The sequence below is a fragment of the Nomascus leucogenys genome, chromosome 22a (assembly GCF_006542625.1).
Source record: "Nomascus leucogenys isolate Asia chromosome 22a, Asia_NLE_v1, whole genome shotgun sequence".
Classification (NCBI taxonomy): Eukaryota; Metazoa; Chordata; class Mammalia; order Primates; family Hylobatidae; genus Nomascus; species Nomascus leucogenys.
Window position 1 is genome coordinate 69,020,856 of NC_044402.1, and position 12,817 is coordinate 69,033,672.

A 12,817-nucleotide genomic window follows, 5' to 3' on the forward strand; every position below is an offset into this window, starting at 1 on the left:
CCCGAACTACATTCATTGCTCTCTAATCATTTTTGTCAAAAATCCTTCTGATACCCATTTCAAGGCATCACTTCAAAATGATGTATTTCAATTGTCAGTGCTTTTCAAGGGGAAGCCTTACAAAATTAAGGACCCTCTAATGACTCTCCTGCTAGATATAAGCCTAGGTCTCACTCATATTCTGACTTCCACTGTGTTTTTCCCTGTGCTGGACATATGGCTTGTACTTAAGTAATGTTTAGGAGTTAATCTCTTTTTTTGCAGTATATTGGCATTGAATGGCATTCTTCGCACTTATTTAAAGCCCAAAAGCAACTTCAAAGATCATACAGGCCTTTTTACAAGTAGATACAGAATCACAACCAAAAAAATCAATGAAAATTAATGAAAGAAGTGATGGCAAAAGTGAAAGGAGAAACATATGATCCAACAATTCCACTTCTGGGTATATGCCTGAAAGATACATACCTAGAGAGATATTTGTAGACCCATGTTCATAGTAGCATTATTTGCAATGGCCAAAAGGTAGAAGCAACCCAAGTTCCCTTTCAATGGATGAATGGATAAAATATGACATATACGTATTACAATTCAGCCTTAAAAAGGAAGGAAATTCTGACACATGCCACAACATGGATGAACCTTGAAGATGAAACAAGCCTATCACAAAAGGACAAATACTATATGATTCTACTTTTATGCGATACCTAAAGTAGTCAAATTCACAGAGACAGGAAGGAGAATGGTGGTTGATGCAGGCTGGAAGAATGGGTACTGAATCTTGGTTTTGAAAGATGAAAAATGTGCTGAGCAAGAATGACGGTGATGGTTACACAACAATGTGAATGTACTTAAAGCCAATCAACTGTACACTTAAAAAAGTCAAGATGGTAAATTTTATGTTATATTTATTTTATCATTTTTAAAGAAGTGAATAGGGAAAAAATATATTAATTAACCTAAAACCAACTGAAAGTCACACCACCAGGGTAATTCTTCAGGAAATGACATTTCTAAGTACCTAGCAAGTTTTCACACCATCCTGCCAGAGAGGGGGTAGTTGGGAGATATTGTTGACCTTGTGCCTTAATGCAGTGACTAGAGTTCCTTGGAAAACAAAGGAAAATGCCGCGTTCACTAATCAATTCCTTCTTTTCCTTAGGGTGTTAAATACCACATTATTTGAAAGCTGGGAGATCGTTGGACCTTACCCTTCCTGGTGGGTTTTTAACCTACTGCTGTTGCTAGTACAAGGGTTGAACTGCTTCTGGTCTTACTTGATTGTGAAAATAGCTTGCAAAGCTGTTTCAAGAGGCAAGGTAAGCTACAACTCACTTTTTCCAATATGTCTTAAAAAATTTTGTTTTTGTAATTTCTCTGGATCAACTATTTACTATTTCATATTTCATCAAAATTGGTATTATTTCTTCAGAATTGAGCAAAACTACCTAGAAACATAAATGAAAATGTCATTTCCTTTTCTAGTTCATTTTTTTAAGTCTTCAGTGTTCCTTTGCTGGCGATGGCACCCAATGATATGCATTTGTAATTTTAGACTTAATAATATATTATTTGTTGTATTCACTCTCCCTCTTCCTGTCAACCTTGGACCTCCTCTGATTATATTTATACTGAACAGAAATTTAATCACTTCTTTCCTTTTATGAGAAGGGTCGCTTGGTGCAGTATGCCGGTTTAAACAAACCTTTCTTTCAAACTGAGAAACAAATCTGTTCATGACTTCCAACAAGATATAGTTAAATCTTTTTGGTTAAAAGTGGACTTGAGGTTGATTTGAATAAAGCTTCCTAAGCCTCAGCCCCCACCCTGTGTGTAGAGCAGAGACTTTTCCAGATCATTCTCTGTGACATTTTCTTACTTGTTTGTTCTCTTCCTTCTGCTACCCTGGAAGGCTGGGAAGTGGAACCCTTTACATGTAAGTTTCTCCTCCTCTCTCTCTATCCCTGTCCTGAGTGCCTCTTGCTTGTTGGAGGGGCACTCAGATGCTTTTGTTTCCACGCATATTGTTCTGTCTAACCTATTGGCACTGGCTAGAGGCTTCATGTGAGCTGTAGCTCTGTGAGCTGCAAGGGACACTAGAGACAGCTGTTAGGTCCCTTTGGTGTGAGTTTGTGTTCTGCTAAATGTTGCATGATCCAACAGAGAAGAAGAATTTCTTTCACTGTGTTTAATGTGTTGGCTAAAAGACAGAAATAGACCAAAGTAAAGCAGGAGAAACAGAACTAGTTGGAGGGGGAGAGGATCAACACATTGCAGAATGGAGGCCTGAGCATCAGCTGTGGGCCTGACCTGCCTGGGGCCATATGGTAGTACCTGACCACTCCGACTCATCAAGGTCAACAGAGCTGGCCTCTTCTGCAGGGGAAGTCGGGGCATCTAGTCGTGTACTATGAAGCAACTTCTCAGCACCAGCTCTAGTAGAAATCCTAATTATTTTGATCAATTAATTGTTCAGAAGCTAAAGTTCATTTTTCTCTGTGACCTCTCACTCTTTGAAATGAACATGTATTTCTATTTTAAAATCTCCTTGTCCTCATTTGGATACAAATTTAATCAACATGCACAAAACTGTCAATATGATAACAATAACTAAATATGCAAGAATGCTGCTTAGATTACTTGTATCCTTAATTGCATTGCTATTTCTACCAGACTTGTTGCCTGCTCTTCAACTTATTCCTTCTACTTTATGAAGAGAGATGATGATTAATTTTATTCTAGATCTCAGGCTTCAGAATATCTTAGCTGCCTTTGCGGCTCTCACCTGGGACAGTAAGATTCATCTTGACCATGAGTTATTTTCCTCTGGGCTATTTTGAGATATTCTAAATTGTCCTTTCTTTGAAGGTAACGTAAGTATAGATTTTTCTAAGTGCAATTTAAAAAATCTGACTGAGCATGCAAATGTAAATTAATCACTTTGTAAAACTGGAGTTTTCTCTTTATGACTAATGGACTTATCAACATAGTGGAACTTTACTATAATGCTGGCTTTGTGACTCACAATGTTTAAGTTCAATTATCTTTAGCCATTTTGGAGTCTTAGTATCTAAATCTTTTTGGAGATGGCCTGTGTGAGTTCAGTCCCATCTCAAAGGGTATTGGAGTGAGGTTCACTTTTATGATATTTACTTCATCACCACTGGTTGGCATAAAGCAGTAGTTCTCAGCTTTCACTTTCTCCTGACCCCACCCACCTGAGAGAGAAGATGTTCTCCCACAGGAACTGTAGTTTCTCAAGTTGGGAGGGGTGGAGGGAGTCCAGGATTCTCATGTTAGAGTGTAGTGGTAGCACAGACAGGATGTGATGTGGGAAAGCGCCAGTTAATTCTGCCATACCTCCCAGGAGACTTTACCACCCTCCCCAGCCCACCCCCTAGAGAATCACAGGAGGACCAGATTGGGAAAATTCCTATGAAGGGAGGCCACCAGGTCTCTTTTGTCACACCACTGAAAAATATAAGTAAGCAGTGATGAGTTACTCAAGAATCTTAAGGCCTTCTGGGTAAAAATGCTTACCATAATTTAGACTTACAGAATAGGAGATTCAAACTATTTTTATCTTAAAAGCAGTATTTTCTTAATTTCCCCCAAAAACTACTTCCTTGCTAAATAGTAGGATTTTTCTCATAGTTTATGGTAATGTGTAGATTGACATCTTCTCACTCTATTTTGGCCTCCATGTGACTTAGTGAGATTGAATAGAGGATCGAAGAGACTTGGCAGGATGGGAGCCAGTTTTTTGTTTTTTTGTCTGTGTGTTTTGTTTTGTTGTTGTTGTTGTTGTTTTAAGACAGTTTCGCTCTTATTGCCCAGGCTGGAGTGCAGTCGTGTGATCTCGGCTCACCACAGCCTCCGCCTCCTGGGCTCAAGTGATTCTCCTGCCTCAGCCTCCAGAGTAGCTGAGATTACAGGCATGTGCCACCACACCCGACTAATTTTTTTTTTTTTTTTTTAAAGACTGGGCTTCTCCATATTGGTCAGGCTGGCCTTGAACTCCTGACCTCAGGTGATCTGCCCACCTCAGGCTCCTAAAGTGCTGGGATTATAGGCGTGAGCCACCTCGCCTGGCCGGGAGCCAGTTCTTGATGATCTGGTCAGTGGATTTTCCTCGGGAAATATTTCAAGCTCCACCCCACCCAGCAGGTTCTTAAGATGCCTCCTGGCCAGGCACGGTGGCTCACACCTGTAATCCCAACACTTTGGGAGGTCGAGGCAGGTGGATCACCTGAGGTCAGGAGTTCCAGACCAGCCTGGCCAACATAGTGAAACCCTGTCTCTACTAAAAATACAAAAATTAGCTGGGCATAGTGGCGCATGCCCATAATCCTAGCTACTCGGGAGGCTAAGGCAGGAGAATCGTCTGAACACAGGAGGCAGAGGTTGCAGTGAGTTGGATCACACCACTGCACTCCAGCTTGGGCGACAGAGCAAGACTCTGACTCAAAAAAAAAAAAAAAAAAAAAGGCCTCCTGCTGCCATTTGTTGTGTGACATATAAAACAAAATTCCTAATTAATTATAGCATACAAAAAATAAAAATGTAATCATAAAACAATGCATGAAAAGCCAAATAGGAATTTTTTTTTCAATGTTCTGAGTTAGTGACTATCTCCGTTGGTATGGTTAATTGAGAGCTGACTTTAAATTATTCTCGAGGAGAATGTGATCATCAGTGTGTAAAATGATCCATTTGTACCAAATTCCTATGACGCCATTCCAGTGACACAGTATGCTACTTTTTGATTAAAAGTGGGATTCATGGTCTAGTACGTTCTCAATATGGAAAGATACGTTAAAGAGGTCAAGAAGTCTAGCCTTCCATAATACTTACATTCCTTCATAAATGACTTTGTCGCCTGCATTTTATCTCTCCAATGAAGGGGAACTTATTGCTGTGGCAGTGTTCTCATCCTCTTCAGTTTTTTAACATTGGGATCTGTTTCCCTTTGTGTATGACTGCATGTGCTTCTAGCATGCCATACCTTGATGATTTCTTAGGTGCTGGTTATACTCACCTGCTTCTACTCCACAGGTGTCCAAGGATGATCGAAGTGATATTGAGTCTAGCTCAGATGAGGAAGACTCAGAACCTCCAGGGAAGAATCCCCACACCGCGACAACCACCAATGGGACCAGTGGTACCAACGGGTATCTCCTGACTGGCTCCTGCTCCATGGATGATTAATTACTCAAAACTACAAGTCCCAAGCAAAGTGAACTGTTTGTTCCTGGAAGTATTTAATAAGTTGCAAATGCAGTTCCTTTCATAATATCTCAGCACCAGAAACAAAAATTAAGATTATCAAAGCATTTTGAATAGTGCACTGCCATGTGTCCTGTCTGTGAATGAAGAAGAATTACCATTCTCTCTATGTAGGCATGCTGTATGTAATTGACACAAGGGAACAGTATTTGCATTTGTACTGTCTTAGAATATTATTTATTTTTTTGTATTTGTAAATCTGTGGACAAAAGAGGGTTTCCTCACTCCTTTTACTTACTGGGCTTATGACAGTGAAGGAGATGCTCCATCTGCTTCTCCACCTTTCTCTTGCTGTAGTCCAACGTGCTATGACCATCAGCTTACTTTGTCACTTAGAGCAAGCAAAACCCAGTGCAAGATTCTCGTTCAGCTCTAAATAGGTTTGCTTTCTTTTAGTTACAGTGCCCATTTTGAAATTGCCTATACAGTCTCAGTGACCATTTAAACCGGACGAACTAGGTGTTTAATTTTCACTCTTCATGTTCAATTAGCAGTTCAAATTAAAGAAGATGGTTATTGGAGAACTTTTTTGAATGGTTTTGTATTAAATTGCTTTGGAATAGATTTCATTTCTTGTGCACACAGCCAAGATTTCTTCAGTGGGTGTGATAGCTAGTTGAGGGTTAACCTTGTGGGTTACAGAGTGTGTTTGTTTGTTTGTTTGCTTGTTTTTCTCTGTGGTGAGGTCAGTGCTGTGATTTTGAAGGAGGATATTCACTAAAGCTCATAGTTATAAACAAGGAAATCACTGTTAAGAATGGGAATTTGTCCTGTGTTCTGGGAATAGCATAAAGAGAGCAACTGATTTCAGCCAGGTTTTGCCACTACCCTATAATTAGTGCAGTCTTATGTTATAAAAGAAAGAAGCTAAGTATATTTGGGGACAAAAAAATCTTTCATGAGTTGATAAAGATTACCTGTGCAGTGCAAAGCACTTTAATGCAACCAGCTTTCAAGAAGAAGCCCTATCTAGTACTTGATGTTGATGTTTTTATTTTGCTGAGCAAAATAAAGCCAATGGGAGAAAGACTATTTTACCCTTTGCTTTTCTCCTTAAACATAATCCAGATGACTTTCCTATTACTAGACACTGAGCAGCATTACACTACAATGCTTCTTTGGTTTCCAGGAATTTTTTTCAAATGGGGCTGTTTCTGGAAAAATGAAAAATTCTATTGGACAATGGCAGTATCAACAGTGAAGAACATTACTGAAGAATAAGTTTCCATAAGTCTCCCACACAGCAGTGTTATTTATGTACAGATAAGAAAACCATGTGTCGGCCAAAGATTTTATCTCTTCTTCTAACTTTTAGTAAGAGGAAAAATGGATTATAAAACCCTTCATAAATCAAGAAGGCCATCACTTACAACGAACCCCAAACAAAAATGCTGTAATATAAATGTGTGAATCAGGGCTGTGAAGACAACAGCAGAAATGCTAACAAGTGTGCAGAAATACCAGAGAGTGCATATCCTGCTCAGAACCATTCACATTTAATTCAATTCTTTGAAAAAATTAAAGCTTTATGCCCACAATTTGCAATCTGTGGGTTAATAGTTAAAAGAATGCTCCCAACCAAAAAAATTCTTACTGTAATATGATATCTTTCCCTACTTATTTACAAGATAAGATGTTTCTGATATGGTCCATAGTAATAATTGAAGAGACTTAGAAATACATCTGCTTGTTTATGGAGAAAACAATGCAAATAATTCTGCTTTTAGAGCCTTGTTATTTTATTTCACAAAACAGGAATATGTCTAGGAGTGTAATTTGTGGATGGTTGAGTTTGTAAGAACAATCATAAAAGGACTTGTTAGTCTTCAGAACATCGGCTAAAATGCAGGTATATGTATAAAGTAATAGCATATTATGGCTGAAAATTTTGAGAAGGTAAAAGTTTCTTAATTAAAATATGAACATATTTAGCTTGCTTTAGCGTCTGGGGCAAGTCCTCTCGATGGGTAAAATTAACTTTAGAGATCTATGTGCTCAGGTTTAGATCATATGACACTCGAGCACAGAAGAATAATTTCGAGGAGGTCAGCTTGTAAATTAAAGGTTTAGAAGAATTGCATAAAATGTAGTAAATGGGGTCTGTCATTAGCAAAGGCAAATCTAAGTAATCATTTTTCCCCCCAGAAGTTACTTAGAAGGAGAACTGGGAACACTTGGGGTCTCTCTAACTGATGGCATTCACTTCACACAGTCCTCTGTGTTATCCAGAGATTTTTATTTCATTTTACATTTTAGGGCAGAGTTCTTTGGGGCTAATTAAAATGGGGTTTGCAGGCTTTTTATGGTGTAGAATAATATATCTCTGTCTATAGCTTTCTCGTGGTAGCCTGATAAGGCTGAGAGAGAAAAATATGTGCAGTATCTCATCCTCCCCTTGTACCAGGCCATAGCTTTGAAGTGTATTTTGTAAATTCAACTATAGGTTAGTCAGAGTGCTGTTTTTCATTAATTAACTTAGCCTGTGTGTTGATATCTCCTCCTTCTTGGTCACATTCAAACCTTCCCAGAGTACAAAGGGGTATGTAGAAAGGATTCTAGAAGAAGTAATACTTTATGTTAATAGCTTTCCTGGATCTCTTAGTAGGGGGAAAGTAGAAAATCGAGTAGAATTTGGCCTCAGGTCAATAAATGATATAAAAACATGTGTTCTATTTATGTATATATATATATATATGTATGTTTTTCCAAAAAGTGATAAAACCAAAATCATCCTTACCCATATTCTTTTCATAAAACCCACTCACCAGGTACAATAGAAACTTCTCTCCTTGTTTGTCAGCCTCCTGTTCATGTTCCCCACACACCTGAAGGTAGTAGAATCTTTTCAGCCTCTTAGCCAGGGAGCTAAATATGGCTAAGCACAGGTCATAAGAGCACCTAAGGCCAGCATATAAGCCAACTACAGTTCACCTTTCCAAATTTGGTCCTATGGATGTTGAGCATAGGGAAGCAACTCTCAGTATTTTGGATTATTCAGGTATATGTGGTAAAAATGCAAATGATTGCTGCTTTACCCCAGGGTTTATTAGCATCCTACTTCTGCTGGGCTGCCAGACAGATGGTGTCCTGAGGTCTCATTATATAATGCCACAGGCATCTGGTCAAGGTAAACAAGCCAGAAAGGGTAGGCAAGAAGTGAGATAAAATCAGATCACCTTTGATCAAAATGGTTGGTGAACCTCCACATGTCCAGTTCTGTTGCCAAACTTTCCATTCAGAGTATTTGGTGGAGTTTGAATTTGAGCAAACGAAAGCCTTCATCTTAGGTAGAAAGGGCCTGAATCTTCCATTTTATATTCAAACTTCATTGTTATTTGGCCTAAGTAAAAACTCAGATTTCATTTCCGTTTACCTGAGTTCGCTTTAAAGAGCTTTTCAAAGAGAGCTTTATAGACACCCACAGTTGTCCCCAATCTCTTCATGATGTTGCATTAATAGTTGTTTTTGTCCCTTTCTTGGAAATGTTAATGCCAAAGTTGCCTGAACATTTGAGCGGTTTTCTTAATTTGAAGTATAAAAATTATAAAGAGTAATTCCAAAGGTATTAAAAGATTGTTTATCAGTATGTGTAGTGATGTCATTATCTCCAGAGAGGCTTCAAGAAATCCTTTGGAAATAAAAAGTTAAATGTTTACATTTCATGTGGTATTTCAGGTCTTCAGGTTCTGATTAGCTTACTTTCTTCTTTTGTCTTTGGCTGATTTCTGCTTTGTAGATAAATAATAATAGCCCTGAGATGTTTCTAACATTTAAATAAGAAAAAAATCAAATCGAAGTCAGCCTGCTGGGAAAGTGATCACATGGCAGTTGCAGTAACTTGTATGGAAAGAGAAAATGCAATGAGCCCAGTTACTGCACTTGCCACTACCATGCTGTCCATGGAAGGAATAATCAGCAGTTCAATTGTCACAAGCCGCCCTTGAAGAAAACGCAGCAAAATATTTTAAAATGAAGATATTGCAGTCCGCAGAGCCAGTGGAGGTTTCTTTTGGTAAAATGAAATTGTGCCATTCTGGAAGTACCCCGTAGTGATGAGCACTGACTGGTTCACTGGCCATATTTTAGTTCTTCATAATAATAGGCCAGAAAAGGGCTCTGTGGTTTGCCTCTGTGTGCACTGTCCCCTCCCCACCCCTAGGGGGCACTCAGTGGCTGCTGAGAAGGCCTGTCCAGGAGGCTGTTGGAACCCCTCCAATAAATACTTAGAGGTAGTGTATCTGATGCTTGTTTTCATGAAGAAAATTGTGTTAGAGAACATAAAGCATCACGAATATTTTTAATAGGATCCGCAGACACCCAAAGGAGAAGCTTAGTCTTTTCCAGGTATTTCCAATTTGAGTTCAACCCAAAGCCTTTGAAAGGAATGCATTACCATATGGCCACATGCTAACACCCCATGGGGTCTAACACGGGGCCTAAGAAAGTCTCTGCAGCCAGATAGTACATGGTGTCTCCACAAAACTAGGCATTCTGGAGATTGTCCAGAAAGGGATGTGAGGGGACCGTTAAGATCTGTCTTGCTTATCTCATGCACTCACATTCCTTTCAGCCTCCTGGAGTTCCTGATAAAAGGAAGCCAGGGTGTTGACATTTTTTAGCTATTGATTTCCCAATAGCTTGTGGATCAGTTGTACACCCACACTTCCTTCTCTGCTTAATTCCGTTTTTCTGAAAATAAAAAAAAAATAAAAAAAAAAAAGTATGCCCATGTATGTATGTTTTTCTTAACACAGGTCCATGAAAGTTTGGCTTCCTAGTTTGATGTCTGTTGCATGGCCTAGAAACCAGGGAGCAGCAACTATTGAGATGGTTTCTGTGTTCAGTGAAAAATTCTATTTCATTGAGACAATTTTTTTCTTTATCCACAGTAATTTTTTGAAACTGTCATCGTGAAACTACCCTTAAAAAAATAAGATTACCTGCAAAAAAAGAAATGAATTATGGAATAGGAACAGTTATGTGATGATTCTGAAACTTTAACTTAGAGCTTCATTATTTTAAGAGTGGAAAACAACCTCTGAGTTTGATTTCCCAAAGTTTCATAAAGCCCCTAAGCTCATGATTTTCATCAACTCCTTGCCCACATAGTCATTTACCTCCACAGCCGTTTGTTGTCATAGAAGGGGTGGTGGTGTTTGGATTTGATTTTTTTCAACTTGCAGTGAGAAATAGGATAGGTGACAAAACCTTACTTGTTTTCTTCAGACAATTCAGTGCTTGAGCGTCTCTGTCAGAAATGGAATGAAATACTGTTAGCCAATTAGAATTATTTTATGTATTGTTATTGTGTTTTGCTGATTTTTATATGAAAATATAATTATTCATTCTTGATCTCTGGAAGCAATCATTATTATGAGGATCATTTTACTTTGGAAACACTTTCATAATAAAGATAAGTATTAAGAGTGCAGTGTAAGTGCCCTTTACTGTAAATGCTAACCAGCTCGTGTGGGTAAAACATCACATCTCACTGGATGAGGTTAATAAAGGCTCACGTCATCCCAGTAGATTGTTACAAGCCTCGTCAACTCCCAGGATCACTGTGATCATTGAGAAAGTAATGTTACATTAACTTGGATAGACTATAGTATCTCTTTGAAAATTAAGATTAAAACCTCAATGTTAAATTTTATGTAGCACTTTATTCTGGAAAAAATGGTTTATAGAGATCATCTGAAATATATCAGGTTATGCTTATTTTTAAAAAAATTTTAAAAGAGGCACCTAAGATAAACAACCCAAAGTACAACACAAAACTTCCCTTCTCTGTGTATGCACCCCTCATCGGAGTTTGGCCCACATCATCTTCTCTTGGTTTGTACCTCACTTTGTTAGAACTTCTCTCCATCTTTCTCTGTCTTTCCTGTGAAATACTGTCTCTCTCAATCTGCTCTTCTGCTCTAAGCTTAGGTCATCTAGTACTCAAAAGCCATAAAAATAGCACTGAAATTCAACCAGACACCCCACCACTATCACAAGTATAATAAAAAATAAAGCAGATAACCCTATTAAAATCTTATAAACATTATAACCACCCCCCAACAATAGAATAACTCATGCTGATTTCAAGCATGAGTTATTCTAGTAAGTTAAACCACCAACATTCCACTGAGACACAAAAATACAGACTATGAAAAAATATACTTTTTTGGAATCCATGAATTCTTCAGTTCTGTAAACATAGCATAATCTAATGCTATAAGCATCTGTCTTAGTCTGCTTTCTGCTGCTGTAACAGAACACCACACACTGGGTAATTTATAAAGAATGGAAGTTTATTGGGCTCATGGTTCTGGAGGCTGGGAAGTCCAAGAGCATGGTGTTGGAAACTGGTGAAGGTCATCACATGGCAGAAGGTGCCACATGGATGAGCAAGCATGCTAGACAGAGGAAACGGCCAAACTCATCCTTTCATCACTCCTGAAATAAAAGCATTAATTCATGCATAAGGACAAGGTCCTACCTTAAAACTTGAGTTTTGGAGAGGACATTCAAACTATAGCAGTATCTCTCCCAAGAAGCCAAAATGCAACTCGCCTTTTCTCTAGGCCCCATTGCTTGCTACTGGGGCTGCCATATCCAACCTAAGCATCTGTTATTCCTGCCTCCTAATTCTGTTTCCACCAGCCATGCACTTGCTTCAGTGGGAACAGTGGCAACAATGCTAACAACATTGAGAGATGATAGGACAGCAAAGGGGGGAGAGCTGTGTACCAAGAGCTACTGGGATGCTGGGTGGTCCCTCGGAACCAATCATCACAGTAACTGGATCCTGGGACCCACACCCTTGATTATTCTCAAAGTGCTGGAGCACAAAGAAACAAAAGTTATATTATTCCTAAACATTAAAATTTTAAATTTTTTAATTAAAAAAAAATTAAGGACAGGGTTTCTCTCAGTTGCCCAGGCTGGGGTGCAGTGTTGCGATCACAGCTTACTACAGCCACAAACTCCTGGGGGCAAGCAATACCCCCCACCTCAGCCTCCCAAGTCGCTGGGACTACAGGCACATGCCACCAAACCCAGTTAATTTTTTAAATTTTTCATAGTGGTGAAGTCTTGCTATGTTGCCCAGGCTGATCTCAAACTCCTGACCTCAAGCAATCCCCTCACCTTGGCCTTGATGTGCTGGGATTACAGGCATGAGCTACTGCACCCAGCCTGAAATTTAAAAATTATATAAAGCCTGCCTTAGCCAAGGTCCAGGTGGGAAACAGAGTCACTGTCAGATGGTTAAGTTGAAGAAAGTTTAATAAAAGGATGACTTTACAGAGGCATGGGCTGGATTACAACATCAAACAAGGGAGAGTGAGGCACCCAGAGGCTACCAAGTATGGGAAGCCTTTACCACCCCTGGGTTGTAACCAGAGGCCAGTGAGAGGGGCTAGTGTGGAAGAGAGGCCACTCTTTATAAACCTGCGGGGAAAGAAAATATCCCAATGTCTCTCTCTTCCTACCTTGTGGTACCACCCATTGGCTGGACTCAGCAGAAAGCTGACAGTGCGGAGCC

The 12,817-nt window shown here is 39.1% G+C and overlaps 1 protein-coding gene across 1 annotated transcript in view; it reads left to right on the top strand.

Annotated features, from left to right (window-relative positions):
• The window catches only part of CERS6 (ceramide synthase 6), a 326,541-nt gene extending 315,828 nt beyond the window's left edge, over positions 1-10,713 (top strand). The window contains exons 9-11 of the mRNA XM_004091962.3: positions 1,163-1,319; positions 1,913-1,936; positions 5,056-10,713. Coding sequence (XP_004092010.1) covers positions 1,163-1,319; positions 1,913-1,936; positions 5,056-5,208 — 334 coding nt within the window. The 3' untranslated portion in view covers positions 5,209-10,713. The remainder of the gene's footprint in view (positions 1-1,162; positions 1,320-1,912; positions 1,937-5,055) is intronic.
• Positions 10,714-12,817: the final 2,104 nt, after the last annotated feature.